The sequence below is a fragment of the Salvelinus alpinus genome, chromosome 15 (genome assembly GCF_045679555.1).
Source record: "Salvelinus alpinus chromosome 15, SLU_Salpinus.1, whole genome shotgun sequence".
Taxonomy (NCBI): Eukaryota; Metazoa; Chordata; class Actinopteri; order Salmoniformes; family Salmonidae; genus Salvelinus; species Salvelinus alpinus.
The window spans coordinates 46,047,814-46,070,317 of NC_092100.1; the positions used below are offsets into that span (position 1 = coordinate 46,047,814).

General features: G+C 41.8%; 1 protein-coding gene across 5 annotated transcripts in view; it reads left to right on the top strand.

The window, feature by feature from the left end:
- LOC139540171 (liprin-beta-1-like) overlaps positions 1-22,504 on the top strand; it is an 87,978-nt gene that overhangs the window by 2,571 nt on the left and 62,903 nt on the right. For 4 of the 5 annotated variants that reach the window (XM_071343768.1, XM_071343770.1, XM_071343771.1 and 1 more), the window contains exon 2: positions 18,639-18,723. In XM_071343768.1, coding sequence (XP_071199869.1) covers positions 18,660-18,723 — 64 coding nt within the window. In that variant the 5' untranslated portion in view covers positions 18,639-18,659. Of the gene's footprint in view, positions 1-18,132; positions 18,199-18,638; positions 18,724-22,504 lie in introns of all 5 variants that reach the window. The other variant, XM_071343769.1, reaches the window with a different exon arrangement.

The following is a 22,504-nucleotide window of genomic DNA, read 5'->3' on the forward strand; positions in this document are numbered from 1 at the left end:
AGGAGCTCTTTATTGCCAGAGAACCAACACATAGCAATGCATTTCAGCTTAGTCTCTTGGGATTCAGAGCCAGCTCCCAGAGTTGCATGGCTGCCATAAATGCTTATTTTCTTCCCAGACGAGTGGCCCTCAGGCCGGTGTTTTTCTGAAGCATGTGCCAAGAGAGGGTTTTCTCTCTGTTAGTCAGGCAGGCAGAGTTCAGCATAGGACAGGGGTTTGTATGCTGTGCTCATCAGGGCACGCAGGGGAAACGTTTTAAAACGCTAAGCAACTGAAATGAAAATGAGCGTTTCTTGTTGTCCCTTCTTGTTTTAGTCCATTTTCTTCCGTTTGGTGCTGAATGAATATGACCCAGGATGAGCTTGGTGCTCTGTGGTGTGCAGAGGATGGGTTGTGATGCTTTCTCAGCCTGAAGGGCCCAAAGCTGCTGCATCTGAAAAGCCATTAGTGAGAGGATTACATGCCTGAAGTTGCTTCTTGAGGACAATAGTGTTTGTGAGTGACTGTTGAGCAATGTTTTTACTCAGTACAGTAGGTCTGAAAAGCATATTCAATCAGACAACTGCCATTACTGTGCAGTGTTGTGGCTTGGTATTGTCATTGTGATTTCTTTGCAACCGTTCCTACAGTCTTTCTGTGTTTGACAGTTCAAACCCCCTTCAGCATCAACAACAGCTGATCGTGTGTCTTCTTGCACTTAGTAGTTATGGAACACACTAGGTGTTTCTCAATATGCATGCTACCGTGCACCACACTCTCATGCTCCTAGTGCATTCTCCGAGGATGTTCTCTTGAGTACGTTCTTGTGTGGAGAACGCATTAAACATTACATTTGAGAAGCATTCGTATTCCTCCAACTGTATTACCTCACTCTGCACCTCCCCATTCACTGGGTCGCTAGATAGCAATTCTTTGTAGCTAGCCAGCCAGCCAGCCCTATTGACTTGCTATGGACTTACCCATTCACTGAACCTTCTTCCAGCCAGGACAATGGCAACAATAGTCAAAATAAGATATACACAAAGCAAATGTTTTACTTCACAACTATCAGCTAGCTATATGTGAATCATAATAAAGTACCTAACCAGATAGTTTAACAGGAAAAAATGACCTAAAACGAATGTTATGCAAGGTAGATGTCAATTCTTTGTGGGTAGTTAGCCACAAATAATTGTTAGTTAGCTATCTGGCAAGCTAACAGTAGTAGCTAGCCAGTTAGCCCTATTGACTTACTATGGGCTTGCGATCTACGCACACTACGGTGGGTATTGTAGGCAGGTAAAGATGTCAAAATTTAAATGGCATGTATTTATTAACATATCAAGATCAAATATTGTAGTCGGGCAACATATGAGATGTGAATAGGCAACATTTAATTCCAAAGTTGGAGTGTATACTGTCTCGCTTAAGCTCAAATAATGTCGGCCATTGATTTCAAGAAATGTTGCGTAAATCTTTGTGGTTGGGTCATATTTCTGGGCATACTTTCAGTTGAAGCTTGCATTGATGCATGCTTCAAAATATGTACAAACTGAGTACGCATTCGAGAGGTTTCCGCCGTGTGCCGTTTCGCATACTTTCATTTGGACCCTCCCGTGCTCCAATTTGCGTGTTTGGGGAATGGTAGTATGCATTTTGAGAAACACCCGCTGAGCCTTGATATGGTTTGCTACTGAACTCATCTTTTCAGACATCCTTTTGAACGTTCCGGTTTGATATAAAGATGCGTTACCTCAATACCTTACAGAGGCTTAGACGACTTTAAAATTATTTCAAATAGTATTTGAACCCATGTCTTGTAAAGGCTGGCTGCAGACAGTTGTTAATGAGCGATGAGTGGAACATAGCTGCAGAGTAAGCATTACCGCCATTAAGCATGCTTTCTTAGGAAGTCTTGTCGAATTTGTCGAGCTGTTGCGTACACAGCACTAACACATTGAATGCATAGAGGCCTTGGAGGATGATTTAATGTCAGAACCGCTCAGATGAAAGTGTTCAGACATGATTCCTGAACTTGTGAACTTAAAGTGGATGACAAGTGGGCAGCAGGCTTCAGAGCAGTGAGCACATCTGGTGTGGAGATGCCTGTCTGTTGGAAGTGTGAGGGGCCAAGTGTTTGGCAGGTGTCAGCCAGGCAGGCCACTATTTGTCTTCAGGGATGTGCTGAAATAGTGGTTTTGAGTTGGGCTACATCACAGATTGTGTCTTTTGACTTTGATTGAATAGCATCATGAGACATTGTAAACAACTTGCTCCCGCAGAAACGATGCAGGACATGTGCAGTCTTAGCTGTGGATTGTTACGGCTGTTGGTTCTGTGATGTTGTGGCTTATTAGAGTTTAGCCTTACTGTTAATTGTCCTGATTCTAGTTTTTCCATGGTTCCTCCAATGCACAGTGAGAGCACTGCTATCACTAATAGCATATTTGCCTCGACCTTTCATGGTCTTTCTGGATTGGGCTGAGTCAAGTGCAGTCTACCATCTCATTTTGTTTGTCTGACATGTGAAGAGACAAAATAAAAGCAGACTTGTGGACAAATTCCACCAAGAGACAAGTCAAGTTAATTCTCCACTTGCTCTCTGTGATCTCTGAAGCTTTGAATGTCTGCAGCTTAGGCTACATCAGTGAAGATGCAACTTCTTACAAATAAACAGGACTGACTTTTGTTTTATGCTTTATTGACAGTTTGTGTCACTGATGTTGATTGTCTTTGGCTCTGTGATATGATTTAGTCCTATTTTTGGCCACCTGAGTTTTGGATTATTGCTTTTGAAATTACTTCAACCATGGGCCTAATACAAATTCAAACTATTTAGAAATGCGTATGCTTCTGAAAGTTAATCATTTTAGAGTTACCAGAAACTCTGGAATTACATTTCAGGGGGAGATTAAAGGGTTTTAGACTCTTGGAAGTATTTAAAGTCATTCAGAGGATTTCTGTCAAACTTGCTGATTAGCCCCAAATTACAGTGCCTTCAGAAGTATTCACACCCCTTGACATTTATCACATTTTGTTGTAAGAGCCTGAATTTAAAATGGATTAAATTGAGATTTTCTGTCACTGACCTACACACAATACCCCATCCATGTCAAAGTGGAATTATGTTTAGAATTTTAAATTTTTTTATAAAAAACTGAAAGGTCTTGCATCAATAAGTATTCAACCACTTTATGGCAAGCCTACAGTGCATTCGGAAAGTATTCACCTTTGGCAGTGATTACAGCCTCAAGTCTTTTGAGGTATGATGCTACAAACTTGGCACACCTTGTCCCAAAGCCACTCGTGCACTGTCTTGGCTGTGTGCTTAGGGTCGTTGTCCTATTGGAAGGTGAGCCTTCGCCCCAGTCTGAGGTCCTGAGTGTTCTGGAGCAGGTTTTCATCAAGGATCTCTCTTTACTTTCCCTCGATCCTGACTAGTCTCCCAGTCCCTGCCGCTGAAACATCCCCACAGCATGATGCTGCCACCACCATGCTGCGCCGTAGGGATGGTGCCAGTTTTCCTCCAGACGTGACACTTGGCATTCAGGCTAAAGAGTTCAGTCTGGGTTTCATCAGACCAGAGAATCTTGTTTCTCATGGTCTGAGAGTCCTTTAGGTGCCTTGTGGCAAACTCCAAGCGGGCTGTCATGTGCCTTTTACTGAGGAGTGGCTTCCGTCTGGCCACTACCATAAAGGCCTGATTGGTGGAGTGCTGCAGAGATGGTTGTCCATCTGGAAGGTTCTCTCATCTCCACAGAGGAACTCTGGAGATCTGTCAGAGTGAACATCAGGTTTTTGGTCACCTCCCTGATCAAGGCCGTTCTCCCCCGAATGCTCAGTTTGGCCAGGAGGCCAGCTCTAGGAAGAGTCTAGGTGGTTCCAAACTTCTTCCATTTAAGAATGGTGGAGGGCACTGTGTTCTGCAGGCATTTTTTGGTACCCTTCCCTAGATCTGTGCCTTTCCAGTCTCAGAGGTCTACGGACAATTCTTTCGACTTCATGGCTTGGTTTTTGCTCTGACATGCACGGTCAACTGTGGGACCTTTCCAATCAGGCCTGATCAACGATGAGACAGAGACCTGGCCGTGTGGTACCAGGACAACAACCTCTCCCTCAACGTGATAAAGACAAATGAGATGATTGTGGACTACAGGAAAAGGAAGACCAAGCACGCCCCCATTCTCATCGACAGGGCTGTAGTGGAGCAGGTTGAGAGCTCAAGTTCCTTGGTGTCCACATCACCAACAAACTAACATGGTCCAAGCACACCAAGACAGTCGTGGAGAGGGCACGACAAAACAGGAGACTAAAAAGATTTGGCATGGGCCCTCAGATCCTCAAAAGGTTCTACAGCTGCACTATTAAGAGCATCCTGACTGGTTGCATCACTGCCTGGTATGGCAACTGCTCGGCCTCCGACCGCAAGGCACTACAGAGGGTAGTGCGAATGGCCCAGTACATCACTGGGGACCAGCTTCCTGCCATCCAGGACCTCTAATCCCAGGTGGTGTCAGAGGAAGGCCCTAAAAATTGTCAAAGACTCTAACCACCCTAGTCATAGACTGTTCTCTCTGCTACCGCACGGCAAGCGGTACCGAAGCGCCAAGTCTAGGTCCAAGAGGCTACTAAGCAGCTTCTACCCTCAAGCCATAAGACTCCTGAACATCAAATGGCTCCCCAGACTATTTGCATTGCCCTGCACCCCCTCTTGTACACTGATGCTACTCTGTTATTATCTATGCATAGTCACTTTAATAACTCTACCTCCATGTACATATTACCTTGACTAACTGGTGCCCTCGCACATTGACTACCCCCTGTATATTGCCTCGCTATTGTTATTTTACTGCTGCTCTTTAATTATTTGTAACTTTTATTTCTTATTCTTATTTTTTCTTTTAAGTATTATTATAATTTTTTTATATTGTTAAACTGCATTGTTGGTTAGGGCTTGTAAGTAAGCATTTCACTGTAGGGTCTACACCTGTTGTATTCGGCGTATGTGACAAATTGATTTGAAATATACACTGGAGTTGCTAACCAAGACGACATTGAATGGCCTAGTTACAGTTTTGACTTAAATCTGCATGAAAATCTATGGCAAGATTTGAAAATGGCTGTCTATAACTGATCAACAACCAACTTGACAGAGCTTGAAGAATTTTTTGAAAGAATAATGTGCAAATATTGTACAAACCAGGTGTGCAAAGCTCTTATACCCTGACTACACCGCTCGCGTCGCAAATAAATGTAGGAATCTATGTTATTCAATTATTGCACCTCCACTGCTCGCGCGCGTCAATGTGCGTCTGCGTTGCCAAGGGCTAAAATAGAAGTCATTCCTATTTCTGATGCAGATCGCGCTGCAAGTCCTGCCTCTCCTCATTGGTTTATAGAAGCAGGTACCCATGTGCCATCTCCTCATTGGTTATACCCACGTGGGTCATTGAAAGACGAATTGTGTTGCCGGTTGTCGTGGTAATACTATGAAAGTTTAGATGCCAATCACCATATAAGTTCAAAGATGATAAAGCCTGGAAGGAGGAGAGATGACTAGAAACGATTCGGTAGACCGTTTTATGTGTGGATTAATTGTCGGAGTAGAGGACCTTATGCATTTCAGGTAAAATAAAGACCTAATGTTTATATCCCAGGATAAATTAGCTAGCAACAGCAAACTAGCTAAATAGGACAAATTAGCTAGCAAGTGCAAGCTAGCTAGCTAAATTGTCATAAATGTTTAATGCTTTTCGACCTGTCACCAAAATAATGTCATTGGTTCAGAGTTTATTTTGATATTTTAACCTGCGTATCGTGATCGTGTTTGGTGTAGGGGGACAAAATACATTTATGCACGATGTCGCACGTGCGCAGCCGGTTTGGGTTCCGTGTTAAACTTAGTCATCTTTGGCAGCGATTACAGCTGTAACGTATTGACTCAGGGGTGTGAATACCTATGTTTATGAGATATTTCTGTATTTCATTTTTAATAAATCTGCAAACATTTCTAAAAACATGTTTTCACTTTTTCATTATGGGTTATGGTGTGTAGATGGGTAAGAAATCAATTTAATCAATTTTGAATTCAGGCTGTAACAACAAAAAGTTGAAGTCAAGGGTTATGAATACTTTCTGAAGACACTAACAATTTTTCCGGGCGAACAAATAGTTATTTTGGAGGTGACTGCAACTATTGAATACAGATCCTAAAAATGACTACTTTTCAAAACTATTTGAATGCATATCTCAGAAAGTAACTACTTTTGAAAATGAACCAGTCAAAAGTTTGCACATACCTACTCATTCCAGGGTTTTTCTTTATTTTTACTATTTTCTACATTGTAGAATAATAGTGAAGACAGCAAAACTATGAAATAACACATGGAATCATGTAGTAACCAAAAAAGTGTTAAACAAGTCAAAATATTTAATATTTGAGATTCTTCAAAGTAGCCAACATTTGCCTTGATGACAGCTTTGCACACTCTTGGCATTCGCTCAACCAGATTCATGAGACATTTCAATTGACAAGTGTGCGTTGTTCAAAGTGAATTTGTGGAATTTATTTCCTTAATGCGTTGGAGCCAATCAGTTGTGTTGTGACAAGGCAGGGGTGGTATACAGAACATGGCATATTTGAGCTGTTCTTGCCATAATAAGGCTGAGAGAAACGACAGTCCATAATTTCTTTAAGACATGAAGGTCAGTCAATCTGGAAAAAAAACATCAAGCACTATGATGAAACTGGCTCTCATGAGGACCACCACAGGAAATGAAGACCCAGAGTTACATCTGCTATAGAGGCTAAGTTCATTAGAGTTACCAGCCTAAGAAATTGCAGCCCAAATAAATGCTTCAGAGTTCAAGTAACAGACGCATCTCAACATCGACTGTTCAGAGGAGACTGCATGAATCAGGCTTTCATGGTCGAATTGCTGCAAAGAAACCATTACTAAAGGACACAAATAATAAGAAGACATGCTTGATTCCATGATCAATGAACATTTAGACCAGTGGAAATATGTCCGTTGGTCTGATGAGTCCAAATTTGAGATTTCTTTGTTTCAACTGCCGTGTCTTTGTGAGACGCAGAGTAGGTGAACTCTGCATGTGTGGTTCCCACCGTGACGCGAGGAGGTGGGATGGTGTGGGGGTGCTTTGCTGGTGACACTTGGTGATTTATTTAGAATGTGAGGCACACTTAACCAGCATGGCTACCTCAGCATTCTGCAGAGAGATGCCATCCCATCTGGTTTGGGCTTAGTGGGACTCATTTGTTTTTCAACAGAACCATGACCCAACACACCTCCCAGGCTGTGTAAGGGCTATGTGACCAAGCAGGAGAGTGATGCAGTGCTGCATCAGATGACTTGCTCTCCACAATCACCCGACCTCAAAACAATTGAGATGGTTTGGGATGAGTTCAACCGCAGAGTGAAGGAAAAGCAGCCAACAAGTGCTCAGCATACATGGGAACTCCTTCAAAACTGTTGGAAAACCATTCCAGGTGAAGCTGGTTGAGAGAATGCCAAGAGTGTGCGAAGGATGGCTACTTTGAAGAATCTCAAATATAAAATGTATATTTTTATTTGTTTAATACTTTTTTTGTTGGTTACTACATGATTCCATATGTGTTATTTCATAGTTTTGATCTTTTCACTATTATTCTACTATGTAGAAAATAGTAAAATAAATAAACCCTGAAATGAATAGGTGTGTCCAATCTTTTGACTGGTACTGTATATATTTGACTACCAGCCTGAAACTATTGGATTGGTTGCCTTCAACTAATGGCAGGTTTGTATCTGCAACTGCATGTGTAAGATAGAAATATAATGAATAGATCACCCACAATACCCTATACTATTCCAATCTATCAGTCATATTGGATCTACACAATACATTTCCATTCTCCTGAATGTCCATTGCCCCAAGTGTACATAATCAAGTAAAATCAATTAACACATTTATTTTGTACATACAGTTGAAGTCGGACGTTTACATACACTTAGGTTGGAGTCATTAAAACTTGTTTTTCAACCCCTCCACAAATTTCTTGTTTACAAACTATGGTTTTGGCAAGTCGGTTAGGACATCTACTTTGTGCATGACGCAAGTAATTTTTCCAACAATTGTTTACAGACAGATTATTTCACTTATAATCCACTGTATCACAATTCCAGTGGTTCAGAAGTTTACATGCACTAAGTTGACTGTCTTTAAACAGCTTGGAAAATGTCATGGCTTTAGAAACTTCTGATAGGCTAATTGACATCATTTGAGTCAATTGGAGGTGTACCTGTGGATGTATTTCAAGGCCTACCTTCAAATTCAGTGCCTCTTTGCTTGACATCATGGGAAAATCAAAAGAAATCAGCCAAGACCTCAGGGGGGAAAAAAATTGTAGATCTCCACAAGTCTGGTTCATTCTTGGGAGCAATTTCCAAACACCTGAAGGTACCACGTTCATCTGTACAAACAATAGTGCGCAAGTATAAACACCATGGGACCACACAGCCGTCATACTGCTCAGGAAGGAGACGCGTTCTGTCTCTTAGAGATGAACGTTCTTTTTGAGCGAAAAGTGCAAATCAATCCCAGAACAACAGCAAAGGACCATGTGAAGATGCTGGAGGAAACTGGTACAAAGTATCTATATCCACAGTAAAATGAGTCCTATATCGACATAACCTGAAAGGCCGCTCAGCAAGGAAGAAGCCAGTGCTCCAAAACCACCATAAAAAAGCCAGACTACGTTTTGCAACATTTTGCAACATGAGGACAAAGATCGTACTTTTTGGAGAAATGTTCTCTGGTCTGATGAAACAAAAATAGAACTCTTTGGCCATAATGACCATCGTTATGTTTGGAGGAAAAAGGGGGAAGCTTGCAAGCCGAAGAACACCATCCCAACAGTGAAACACGGGGGTGGTAGCATCATGTTGTGGGGGTGCTTTGCTGCAGTAGGGACTGGTGCATTTCACAAAATAGATGGCATCATGAGGATGGAACATTATGTGGGTATATTGAAGCAACATCTCAAGACATCAGTCAGGAAGTTAAAGCTTGGTCGCAAATGGGTCTTCTAAATGGACAATGACTCCAAGCATACTTCCAAAGTTGTGGCAAAATGGCCTGACAACAAAGTCAAGGTATTGGAGTGGCCATCACAAAGCCCTTAACTCAATCGCATAGAAGATTTGTGGGCAGAACTGAAAAAGTGTGTGTGAGCAAGGAGGCCTACAAACCGGACTCAGTTACACCAGCTTTGTCAGGAGGAATGGGCCAAAATTCACCTAACTTATTGTGAGAAGCTTGTGGAAGGCTACCTGGAACATTTGACCCAAGTTAAACAATTTAAAGGCAATGCTACCAAATACTAATTGAGTGTATGTAAACTTCTGACCCACTGGGAATGTGATGAAAGAAATAAAAGTTGAAATCAATAATTCTCTCTACTATTATTCTGACATTTCACATTGTTAAAATAAAGTGGTGATCCTAACTGACCTAAAGCAAGGAATGTTTACTAGGATTAAATGTCAGGAATTGTGAAACTGAGTTTAAATGTATTTGGGTAAGGTGTATGTAAGCTTCCGACTTCAACTGTAATTATATATAAGTTGATGCTCAACTACTGTATGACTCTTTCAACATGCCACTGAAAAGGTTGAAAGCTGCTATTAATTTTATTATACCTGCCAATACTGCAGAGTCATTTAAAGCCATTTGCAAATAACAAGTTGGATGCTTTTGTAATGGATGTGAAATGGCTAGCTAGTTAGCGGTGGTGCGCGCTAATAGCGTTTCAATCGGTTACGTCACTCGCTTTGAGACCTTGAAGTAGTGGTTCCCCTTGCTCTGCAAGGGCCGCGGCTTATGTGGAGCGATGGGTAACGATGCTTCGTGGGTGACTGTTGTTGATGTGTGCAGAGTGTCCCTGGTTCGCGCCCGGGTCGGGGCGAGGGGACGGACTAAAGTTGAACTGTTACACTTTGCAAAAACATCTTTGAATATCCGTCTAAGGGTAAGTGTTCTTATTTCAAACACATACTGTACCATTTTTGGGATAGTTTATTAATAATACAAACTAACATGATATTCCACCAACCTAGTTGATTCAAGAAGGCAGTTTTGTGATATTTAGTTTCTTTTCGACACTTAATAGACTTATTTTTTTTGTTACTGTTAGCATTCTCAGTAAAACTTAACATGAATCTGTTCTTGTGCATGTTACAATACTTTGCTAATTGCATTTTAATACCCTAGTAATGAGCTGAGAGTTGTTACTACTGTACATGAGTAATAGTAACTTTCTTATACCACTTATGTAATAACTCCATTATTATGCAATTATAAAGCAATTTCCAAAGTCCTATGTAACAACAATGTTGATATTGTCATAATCCCAAAGTTACAACACGTATAAGAACTAGATGTCAAGTGTTACTGTATTTCCTGATGTCTCACTCATGAAATATATTTGTTAGTAATTTTGAAGCTGCCTAAGTGGTTTACTCAAATGTTGAGGTGATTCCATGTCCATGTATTTAATTGTGGGCTATTGGCTATATTCAGATTTATATCTAAGGGCCCTCCAAACCATGTGCTTATGATCATATATTTAGACTAATTTAATTGACTTGTTTTTGGTTTTCCATCAAATATTTGGCGGCCGTCAAATACATATGTTTGATTTCAAATAACTTGCATATATTCAAATACCTTCAAATATTATTAGTTTTTCTGAGACCTGTGTTTCAATATCAAAGAAAAAAGTTGCCTTTTAGTTGAAACTCTATATGAACTATATTCGACTACCTCAAGATTTTGAAATGTTTGTATTTTCAAATAAACTACAACTTTTTTCTGCCCAGGTCTGGTGCCAAGTAGTCGGACGAGTATCGTAACGGATATGAGCAATTGTCCTGATACAATTATGATCAGTGTTGATCAGGAACGCCTCTGGGTGACGGCAAACTTGTCTGCCCACTGCAAATTGAGGACAGACACACACACCTCTCTGCGCGCTGTTATTAATCTGCATCTTGTTTAAATCTATATACATGCAGGTGGAATATTTTGCCAACCTCCTAGTTAGGCATATTAAAACACTTCAGTGTTTTACGATCACGAGTATCATCCGATCCGACTATCAACTGCCATTACGGATACAATTACGAATATGAGTATGGCCAGGTCGACACACCCCTAGTAAGGCAACAGCCGGTGAAGGAAAGCTCTCAGGAGTCTGTGACTCAGGAGTGGAGTTTCACAGGCTCTGGAGAACACTGCACTGTGTGAGTGGGTCAGTGGGATGATTGAAGTGGGCAGGACCATATCGACTCAAATCGTAAAGCAGTGTCCTAACATGCTGGACAGTTAAACTGATGGACTGATTCATTTTGAATGTAATTTTGACATAGAAAAGGCCTGTATTGTTACTTGCATTGATGATTGTCAGAGCTGATATCGTATGTGTGTGTGTGTGCGTGCGCAGCCTTTTGATTGGGAAGCTAGACTGAAAGAATGGCCCTGCTGTGCTTTTTTGGCATTTGTCCAATCTACGGCCCAGAAGATGTTTCCTCACTGGTCTCCAAAACAAAGTGTCCAGTGTCCATAGCGGTAGCTCACTCAGTGTCAATAAGTAGGGTAAATGTCTTTAGTTCTTATTCTAAATGTGTCCAATGACCCACACCTGACAGGGTTACCCAGGGAACACAGGAAGGGCTGAACTTTGGCCAACATTTCACTCCACCCCATTTGGATGTGAATATGAACCCCACCTCCTGCCTGTATTAAAACAACTGTATCCGTGTTTGAATAGAAGCAACCACTATATGAGTGGGGAGAAAAGAAAATGGGCTACTTGTGATGCTGCCTCACATTACATTTTTTTGTTAAATCCTCCTTATGTGAGGGTCTTGCTCCAGCCTAAACGGTGTACGTTTTCTTTTTTATTATGAGTCTTAAACATGTGCACCCGTGAAAACCCCCCCAAAAACTCCCTATTACTTATTGTTATGTGCAGTCTAATTCAACCTGGAGTACTTCTCACAACACTACATGTCTTCTTGGCCAAACCCTCTAACAGCTAAAATGTGTTATTTGAGAGTATTTTCTCCTTTCGTCCACTGAAGAATTTCCATCCCATTGCCTCTGTGCAGGCTGGGTGTAATTCCTGGGTGGATAGCTAATGAAATGACAGGCTTATCAACAGAGCTGCTCATTGAGGTTGTACAGTAGGGAGCTGCTGCTGAGGCTTTGGTTTAAGACTGCTCTGGATTTGCTACATTGCTGCTCAAAAGTTGTTTAAAAGTTTGCCACTGAATCTAAATATTTCAGGCTATTTGTATTAACCAACAGAGGAACATAGCCTATGCACATCTTCAAAACCTCACCATGATTCTGGTCCAGTAAAGCGTACACTTAGTGCCTTCAAAGTAGTCTTGACTTTTTACACATTTTGTTAGGTTACAGACTTATTCTAGAATTGATTAAATTGTTTTTTTCACCCTCATCAATCTACAGACAATACCCCATAATGACAAAGCAAAAACAGGTTTTTAAATGTTTTTTGCTCATTTATAAAAATAAAAAACTGAAATATGACATTTACATAAGTATTCAGACCCTTTACTCAGTACATTGTTGAAGCACCTTTGGCAGCAATTACAGACTCGAGTCTTCTTTGGTATGACGCTACAAGCTTGGCAGACCTGTATTTGGGGGGTTTGTCCCATTCTGCAGATCCTCTCAAGCTCTGTCAGGTTGGATGGGGAGCGTTGCTGCACAGCTATTTTCAGGTCTCTCCAGAAATGTTCAATCAGGTTCAAGTCCGGGCTCTGGCTGGACCACTCAAGGACATTCCGAGACTTGTCCCAAAGCCACTTCTGCGTTGTCTTGTCTGTGTGCTTAGGGTCGTTGTCCTGTTGGAAGGTGCACCTTTGCCCAAGTCTGAGGACCTGAGCTCTCTGGAGCAGGTTTACATCAAGGATCTCTCTCTACTTTGCACAATTCATCTTTGCCTCAATCCTGACTAGTCTCCCTGCAGCTGAAAAATATCCCCACAGCATGATGATGCTGCCCCCACCATGCTTCACCGTAGGGATGGTGCCAGGTTTCCTCCAGATGTGATGCTTGGCATTCAGGCCAATGAGTTCAATCTTGGTTTCATCAGACCAGAGAATCTTGTTTTTAATGGTAAGAGTCTTTAGGAGCCTTTTGACAAAATCCAAGCGGGCTGTCATGTACCTTTTACTGAGGAGTGGCTTCCTTCTTGTCACTACCATAAAGGCTTAATTGGTGGAGTGCTGCAGAAATGGTTGCCCTTCTGGAAGGTTATTCCATCTCCACAGAGGAACTTTGGAGATCTGTCAGAGTGACCATCGGGTTCTTGGTCACCTCCCTGACCAAGACCCTTCTCCTCCGATTGCTCAGTTTGGCCGGGCGATCAGCTCTAGGAACAGTCTTGGTGGTTACAAACTTCTTCCATTTAAGAATGATGGAGGCCACTGTTCTTGGGGATCTTCAATGCTGCAGAAATGTTTTGATACCCTTCCCCAGATCTGTGCCTTGACACAATCCTGTCTCGGAGCTCTACGAACAATTCCTTCGACCTCATTGCTTGGTTTTTGCTCTGACATGCACTGTCAACTGTGGGACCTTTTTTATATAGACAGGTATGTTCCTTTCCAAATCATGTCCAATCAATTGAATTTACCACAGGTGGACTCCAATCAAGTTGTAGAACATCTCAAGGATGATCAATGGAAACAGGATGCACCTGAGCTCAATTTCGAGTCTCATGGCAAAGGGCCTGAATACTTATGTAAATAAGGTATCTGTTTTTAATTTGGGAACATTTCTAAAAAAACTTTTATCACTTTAATTATGGGGTGTTGTGTGTAGATTGAGGAAATGTTTTAAGTAATCCATTTTAAGATAATGCTTTAACGTAACAAAATGTGGAAAAAGTCAGAATACTTTCTGAAGGCACTGTGTATATAATGTGTATACTTGTAGGCAATAGGCATATCATGAATACACCGCAGTCATGAATGTATCAATTGTAGTGCTGAGCGATTGGTGCTTTTTGAAGTCGTTTCGATTATCAAAATAATGAATTTTTCTGTCCCTGTCAATCGTGCATTCTTCTCTCCCTCTCCGTGTCTGCCCCATACAGACTAGACAAGTAGGCATGCAATGGATTATGGTTATTGTACTTAATTACCATGTTTTCTGCGCTAAACAATGTAGAATATTGGCCTGTTGGAAACTACAACCCCCTTCACATTGCACATTTCGGGCTTGATCTGATTTATCTCTCGAGAAACTGCATATTGAGATCACAGAAAAAAACAGAACAAAATGTAATTCAAATAATTGAACCAACGTTGGTCAGTTGTTAAAAAAATTATCACAATTTTGGTTAATCGCTCAGCACTAATCAATTGTCATTTCCTTCTTTTGTCCATTTTACTTTACATTGTTTTTCTGCCCTTGTATACACTCAGCGCCACTGTAATACTGTATTGTAGCTTCTTTATGCTGACTGACTGTGTTGCAGGGCTCTACGCTGACCTTTTTTTGCAAGGCGCACGTGTGGGCCTAAAATGTAGGCGCGCACAGATGTAGGCTCTCAATATAAAATTATTTAGGTAATAAAGCTAGAATCCTTCATTTTTCTTGGCACTCTGGTGCTCCCAAATTAAAATTCCAGGTCGCAGAGCAAAATATTTTGGCTCAGATGCGAGTAAAATGGTCGCACTGTAGAGCCCTGTGTTGTGGAGAAAATTCCATGTCAGATGAAGACTAGCTATGGATGACCTTTCTCTAACTTGATGCTCCATTTGTCATGTCTCCACCATGACATTATTAACTGCAAGTCTGCACTTAAATATTCTACCCAACCATCTCATTTCATGACCGGCTATATTGTCAGAAGGCATGTTTGACTAAGAGGAATCCTTTAAGTTCTTATTGTATTCTTCTTGCATAGCTAGATGTCCAGCTAGATTTCTTGGCTGTGTCCTTGCATATTCTGGCTCTTGGCGATCTCATATAATGTCTTTTGTGTCAGCAAGCCAGTAATGAGATTTTCCTGTGAAACACTGAGCCGACTGTTGATAAGAAAGCGTCACATTTTTATGCAGGGGTTTCCTCTACTCACTTCCTACCCTTTTAGACTCTAGCTTAGCCTCCCCAGGGTTTGTTTACATTTCATTATTTTATCTTTTGCTTTAAAATACCTCAATCTCTTTAAATGCTCTAGTGATGTAGTGATTTAATTTTTAAACTAAGTAGGTGTAAGTAGGCCTACGAGCCTATACTTATGACCAGCAGTTTCTTTCTGATCACAGCTTAGTTGATAAGAGCATGACAGAGCAATGCTCCGGTCATGGGTTCCATTCCCACAGGGATCACATAAATACAAAACATTTATGCACTCACTGCAACGTAAGTAAATAGTGGCGTGTATTACATAACCCTAGTGGGAAAACTCCTATCCCTAATTATATGTATCTTAAAGGCATCCGCATGCTTCCCATCCAAGACATTTTGTGACATTTTGATCTTTGGCAAGGTTTTTTCTCGAGGCAAGCCGAAGTTCGGAGCCGACATCTACACCCCTTCGTCGGCCATTGGTCAACAGATTCTTCAATTAAGTGGTTGTCATTCAACAATAGACGATTTGTTTTCGTGCACATCTTTTCTTGAGAAATACTGCACCAAACATACTTTTGGTCATGTAGTGTATGTGGACACCTGCTCGTCACACATCTCATTCCAAAGTCACGGGCATTAATATGGAGTTGGTTCCCCCTTTGATGTTATAACAGCCTCCACTCTTTTGGTAAGGCTTTCCACTAGATGTTGAAACATTGCTGTAGGGACTTGCATCCATTCAGCCATGAGCATTATTGAGGTCGGGCATTGATGTTTGGCAATGAGGCCTGGCACGCAGTCGGCGTACCAATTCATCCCAAAGCTATTAGATGGGGTCAAGTTCTTCCACACTGATCTCAACAAACCATTTCTGTATGGACCTCGTTTTGTGCACGGGGGCATTGACACGCTGAAACAGGAAAGGGCCTTCCCAAAACTGTTGCCACTAAGTTGGAAGCACAGAATTGTCTAGAATGTCATTGTATGCTGTAGCTTTAAGAGTTCCCTTCACTGGAACTAAGGGGCCCAAACCATGAAAAACAGCCTCAGACCATTATTCCTCCTCGACCAAACTTAACAATTGGCACTATGCATTGGGGCAGGTAGCGTTTTCCTGGCATCCGCCAAACCCAGATTCATCCGTCGGACTGCCAGATGGTGAAGCGTGATTCATCACTCCAGAGAAGGTGTTTCCACTGCTCCAGAGTCCAATGGCGGCGAGATTTACACTCCTCCAGCCGACGCTTGGCATTGCGCATGGTGATCTTGGTGTGCGGCTGCTCGGCCATGGAAACCCATTTCATGAAGCTCCCGACAAACACTTCTTGTGCTGACATTGCTTCTAGAGGCAGTTTGGAACTCGGTAGTGAGTGGTGCAACCGAGGACAGAAGATTTTTACGCGGCATGCACTTCAGCAATCGGCGGTCCCGTTCTGTGAGCTTGTGTGGCCTACCACTTAGCGACTGAGCTGTTGTAGCTCCTAGACGTTTCCACTTCACAATAACATCACTTAAAGTTGACCGGGGAAGAAATTTGACCAACTGACTTGTTGGAAATGTGGCATCCTTTGACGGTGCCAGGTTGAAAGTCACTGAGCCCTTCAGTGAGGCCATTCTACTGCCAATGTTTGTCTATAGAGATTGCATAGCTGTGTGCTTGATTTTATACACCTATCAGCAACAGGTGTGGCTGAAAAAGCCAAGTCCACTCATTTGAAGGGGGGTCCACATACTTTTGTATACAGTACCAGTCAAGTTTGGACACACCTACTCATTCAAGGGTTTTTCTTTATTTTACTATTTTCTACATTGTAGAACTGTACTATAATAGTGAAGACATCCAAACTATGAAATGACACATGGAATCATGTAGTAAGCAAAAAAGTGTTTAAAAAAAAAAGTGTTAAAAAATATATTTTTGATTCTTCAAAGTAGCCAACCAGCTTCACCTGGAATGCTTTTCCAACAGTCTTGAAGGAGTTCCCATGTATGGTGAGCACTTGTTTGCACTTTTCCTTCACTCTGCGGTCCAACTCATCCCAAACCATCTCAATTGGGTTGAGGTCGGGGGATTGTGGAGGCCAGGTCATCTGATGCAGCATTCATCACTCTCCTTCTTGGTCAAATAGCCCTTACACAGCCTGGAGGTGTGTTTAGGGTTATTATCCCACTAAGCGCAAACCAGATGGGATGGCATATCGCTGCAGAATGCTATGGTAGCCATGCTGGTTAAGTGTGCCTTGAATTTAAAAAAAAAATCTGACAGTGTCACCAGCAAAGCACCATCACACCTCCTCCATGCTTCACGGTGGGAACCACACATGCGGAGATCCGTTCACCTACTCTGTGTCTCACAAAGACGCCGGTTGGAATCAAAAATCTCAAATTTGGAGTCATCAGTCTAAAGGACATATTTCACCCGGTCTAATGTCCATTGCTCGTATTTCTTGGCCCAAGCAAGTCTCTTCTTATTGGTGTCCTTTGGTAGTGGTTTCTTTGCAACAAGGCCTGATTTACACAGTCTCCTCTGAACAGTTGATGTTGAGATGTGTCTGTTACTTGAACTCTGAAGCATTTATTTGGGCTGCAATTTCTGAGGCTGGTAACTAATGAACTTATCCTCTGCAGCAGAGGTAACTTTGGGTCTTCCTTTCCTGTGGCTGTCCTAATGAGAGCCAGTTTTATCATAGTGTTTGATGGTTTTTGAGACTGCACATGAAGAAACTTTCAAAGTTCTTGAAATGTTCCTTGATTGACTGACCGTCATGTCTTAATGTAATGATGGACTGTCATTTCTCTTTGCTTATTTGAGCTGTTCTTGTCATTAATATAGACTTGGTATTTTACCAAATAGGATTATCTTTTGTATACCACCCCTACCATGTCACAACACAGCTGATTGGCTCAAACGCATTAAGAAAGAATGAAATTCTACAAATTAACTTTTTACATGGCACACCTGTTAATTGAAATGCATTCCAGGTAACTACGTCATGAAGCTGGTTGAGAGAATGCCAACAGTGTGTGAAGCTGTAATCAAGGCAAAGGGTAGGTCATTTCAAATATAAAATATATTTTGATCTGTTTAACAATTTTTTGGTTACTACATGACTCCATATTATTTCATAGTTTGGATGCTTCACTATTATTCTACAATGTAGAAAATAGTAAAAATAAAGAAAAACCCTTGAATGAGTACAGTAGATGTTTCCCAACTTGACTGGTACTGTGTAGTCAGATGTAAAATTGTGCGACTAAGATCTCCTTGTCAAAATATACATTTCTTAGACGAATTCTGACTATTTTGAGGAGGTGCATACTGGCTACAGCATCTTAAGATGGACAAACAGTACTATAGTTCCTTTCTCAGAATGTTCAATGAAGGTCTTTTAAGGGAGTATGCGATCACACTCGTTCGTCTAGCCGAACCTAACCCGAAGCATATGGAACACTTAATGGTTCATTGTCCCTTTCTCTTTCTCTCCCAGGGTGCCCACTAAGTGTTGAAGATGATGTCTGATGCCAGTGACATGTTGGCAGCAGCTTTGGAGCAGATGGATGGGATAATAGCAGGTAAGGGTCTCTTTTTTGCATTGACATGAGGGAGAACAAGGAGTGATCTCGCAGCGTCACATTCACTGGCTCCACATTATCAGTCAGTAAGACTTGGGACTGTATTCACAGAGTGAGTCATTTTTTACTTCTAGGTCATAATAAGCTCATATGGGCAGGGGGGTACCTGATCCTTTCTAGATCAGCACTCCTTCGCTGAGACGCTTGATTAATACGGTAATTAATTTACAGTAAAATATGCGTCGTGATGCTCACTGATGGCTTGTTGGTCATATCTGGCCAAACCCGTGTAGCTCTACAACACATATTTCAACATGAGGACGAACATTTTTAGACTGATAAATTAACCTTTTCACGCATGAGTTCCAAGTATCTCTAACGTTTTTTTTTAATGCGTGTGATGTCACAATGCACTCACTGTTCCAAAATGAGACCGTTACGCCACAGGACAGTTAACCCGCACTGCCCTCAAGCCAAGGCACGTTGCCTGCTAATTATCTATAGGCTATGTCTCAACTTCTCAATTTCAACTTATTTTCTAACAATTTAAAGTTTTTAATAACAGTTTCAATTAAGATGTTTTCCACCTCATTCATTTACATAGAAGTGGTCAATTTCTGTTTGAGGCTTTTCTGACCCGTACAAACTTCTCTCTTCAACGAGAGCCCAAGCACTTCCCCAATGTTTTCCCAGATCAAGTATTCAGACACTGTGCAAACTTATTCCCCCTGGCACATTTTCCTACTGGCACCCGCATTGCCTTTGTTATCAAAGTAAGTGCCTTATTACGTTGTCATTATAGTTTCTGTGTATCGTGTCGTCGTTTCTACTCTAGCACAGTGTATTCGGAAAGTATTCAGACCACTTGACTTTTTCCACATTTTGTTACGTTACAGCCTTATTCTAAAATGAATTAAATCAATACAAAATCCTCAATCTACACACAATACCCCATAATGAGAAAGTGAGAACAGGTTTGTAGACATGTATTAAAGATACCTTATTTTCATAAATATTCAGACCCTTTGCTATGAGACTTGAAATTGAGCTCAGGTGCATCCTGTTTCCATTGATCATCCTTGAGATGATTCTACAACTTGATCGGAGTCCACTTATGGTAAATTCAATTGATTGGACATGATTTCCAAAGGTACACACCTGTGTGTGTATATATATATATGGTCCCACAGTTGACAGTGCATGTCAGAGCAAAAACCAATCCATGAGGTTTGAAGGAATTGTCCTTAGAGCGCCGAGACATGATTGTGTCGAGGCACAGATCTGGGGAAGGGTATCAAAAAATGTCTGCAGCATTGAAGTTCCCCAAGAACACAGTGGCCTCCATTATTCTTAAATGGAAGAAGTTTGGAACCACCAAGACTGTTCCTAGAGCTGGCCGCCCGGCCAAACTGAGCAATTGGGGGAGAGGGCCTTGGTCAGGGAGGTGACCAAGAACCCAATGGTCATTCTGACAGAGCTCCAGAATTCCTCTGTGGAGATGGAAGAACCTTCCAAAACGAAAACCATCTCTGCATCACTCCACCAATCAGGTCTTTATGGTAGAGTGACCAGACAAAAGTCACTCCTCAGTAAAAGCTACATGACTGGACTCTCAGACCATGAGAAAGATTCTCTGGTCTGATGAAACCAGGATTTAACTGAATGCCAAGCGTCATGTCTGGAGGAAACCTAGCACTGTCCCTACGGTGAAGCATGTTAGTCGCAGCATCATGCTGTGGGCAGGCTTTTCAGTGGCAGGGACTGGGAGACCAGTCACGATTTGAGGAAAAGATGAACGGAGCAAAGAACAGAGGTCCAACGCTGTGTACGACTCCCTTCACAGAACAGCGCAAACTGGCTCTAGCCAGAATATAAAGAGGAGTGGGAGGCCCGGTGAACAACTGAGCAAGAGGACAAGTACATTAGTGTCTCGTTTGAGAAATAGATGCCTCCCAAGTCCTCAACTGGCAGCTTCATTAAATAGTACCCGCAAAACACCGGTCTCAGCGTCTACAGCGAAGAGGCGACTCCGGGATGCTGGCCTTCTAGGCAGAGTTCCTCTGTCCAGTGTCTGTGTTCTTTTGCCCGTCTTAATCTTTTATTTTTTATTGACCAGTCTGAGATGGCTTTTTCTTTGCAACTCTGCCTAGAAAGCCAGTTAGCCCTGTCACGGCCGAATCGATCACAAAATTGTACTGAACAACACTGCCTCGTGTAGAAAGAGGGCTTATATTGCTAGCTAGACTTCGTTTTTTGTCATTTGCCCTCCTGGTCCAGTTGGTCTTGGGTGCTGGAGATGTTTACAGCACCACTCTATCTGTTTGTCGAAACGGATGGTCTGCCACACACATGACCCATGGGGTCTGCATTGACCCTCTCCAGTAAGAACTGTCTGTGATTGAATTTGTTGCATTACAGACATTCCTCGTTGGTCTACATGGCTGGACGGCCCACAAGTCGGTTTCTAACCGTGGCTCCCCCAGGAGCGGTGGCGGCTGCAGCAGCCGCTGCTTGCTGGTCTCACAATAATTGTTCTCGCTGTCTCAACTTCTCAATATATTCCGGATCAATTAAATATGGCTGTATGTTCCTATGTAAAAGAACATAGAAAGAGGAAGCAGCCATTGTAATTATTTAGCAATCTCGGATAGACAGTGCACAGTAACATAGCTCCCATGAACCTGTATAAACTAGTGTTTCCCCCATTTTGAAAAGCCCGCCTTCGAGGGTGGGAACACAATTGGAACAAGGAAAAGGGCTCCCGTCAGGCTGTAGTATTTACAAAGCCAGGGAAAATGAGTCATCCTAGATATCCTACAATATCCTGGCAGATAGGAACATAATTGAGACAAGTCCAATGGCTCTATTGAACAAGGACAACCATATCTACTACCTGCAGGCCACAATTGCTACAGAAAATGACTCCATTCATGTTTAGATCAGACAGCAGGCTCAATCAACCGATGACATCATTGGTTGAACTCTATCTGTGCGACCCAAAAAAGTAGACTGGAAAAACATCCCAAATAGTGTGTAGCTGTGAAGTTTCCCTTTAACTCTTTTTGATGATTAGCATGTTTTCAGGCCAGAACTGTTGTCAGGCTAATCTCCATAAAGGTTTCTCTTCAGGAAGTGGACATTTCTTCGGTTGTGTTTTCATACATTTAGTAGCTGATGAGTGAATCTATGAGAAGCCCATTTCAGTACTGCTGTATGATTGTATTAGTATAATGTTAATGCCCAGAGTCAGCTTGGACCTATTTTTCTGCTTTGGGTTAATTATAGGTCTGACATTTTGTTAACTTTCCGATCCCATGATGTCCAGGTCCACGTTTCCCATGTAACTCTTTCTACTGTCCTCATTCAAGTTCTCTCTCGATCTCCCGGTCTCCCGCAGCTGTTTTCCTATAGTCTCTCGTGTAAAGCGATTTGGCTTTAAGTAGCTAGATTTCCACACTTGTCATGTTGGCTAATTCTTGTAACAGGGAGCTTGATTTAATGGTCAAACCAAGAGTTACTTTCCACTATTCATTGGTGTTTGGCCTGTGCTTCGTGCATTGATTAGAAATGCAGGGCTGGCGTGCACCCATTATATGTACCATACACTGCAGAATGATTGCACAGAATTTCCTCTTTCTTGGGCTAAAATAAACTCCCCTTGTTATGTGGGTATAACATCGATATTGGACACAAATAATCAATTGATTAACTTATACCATTAACCTACAGTAGACCTTATGAAAGACTGAACCATTGTCCCTCTTTCATGGGGAGGCTAGTT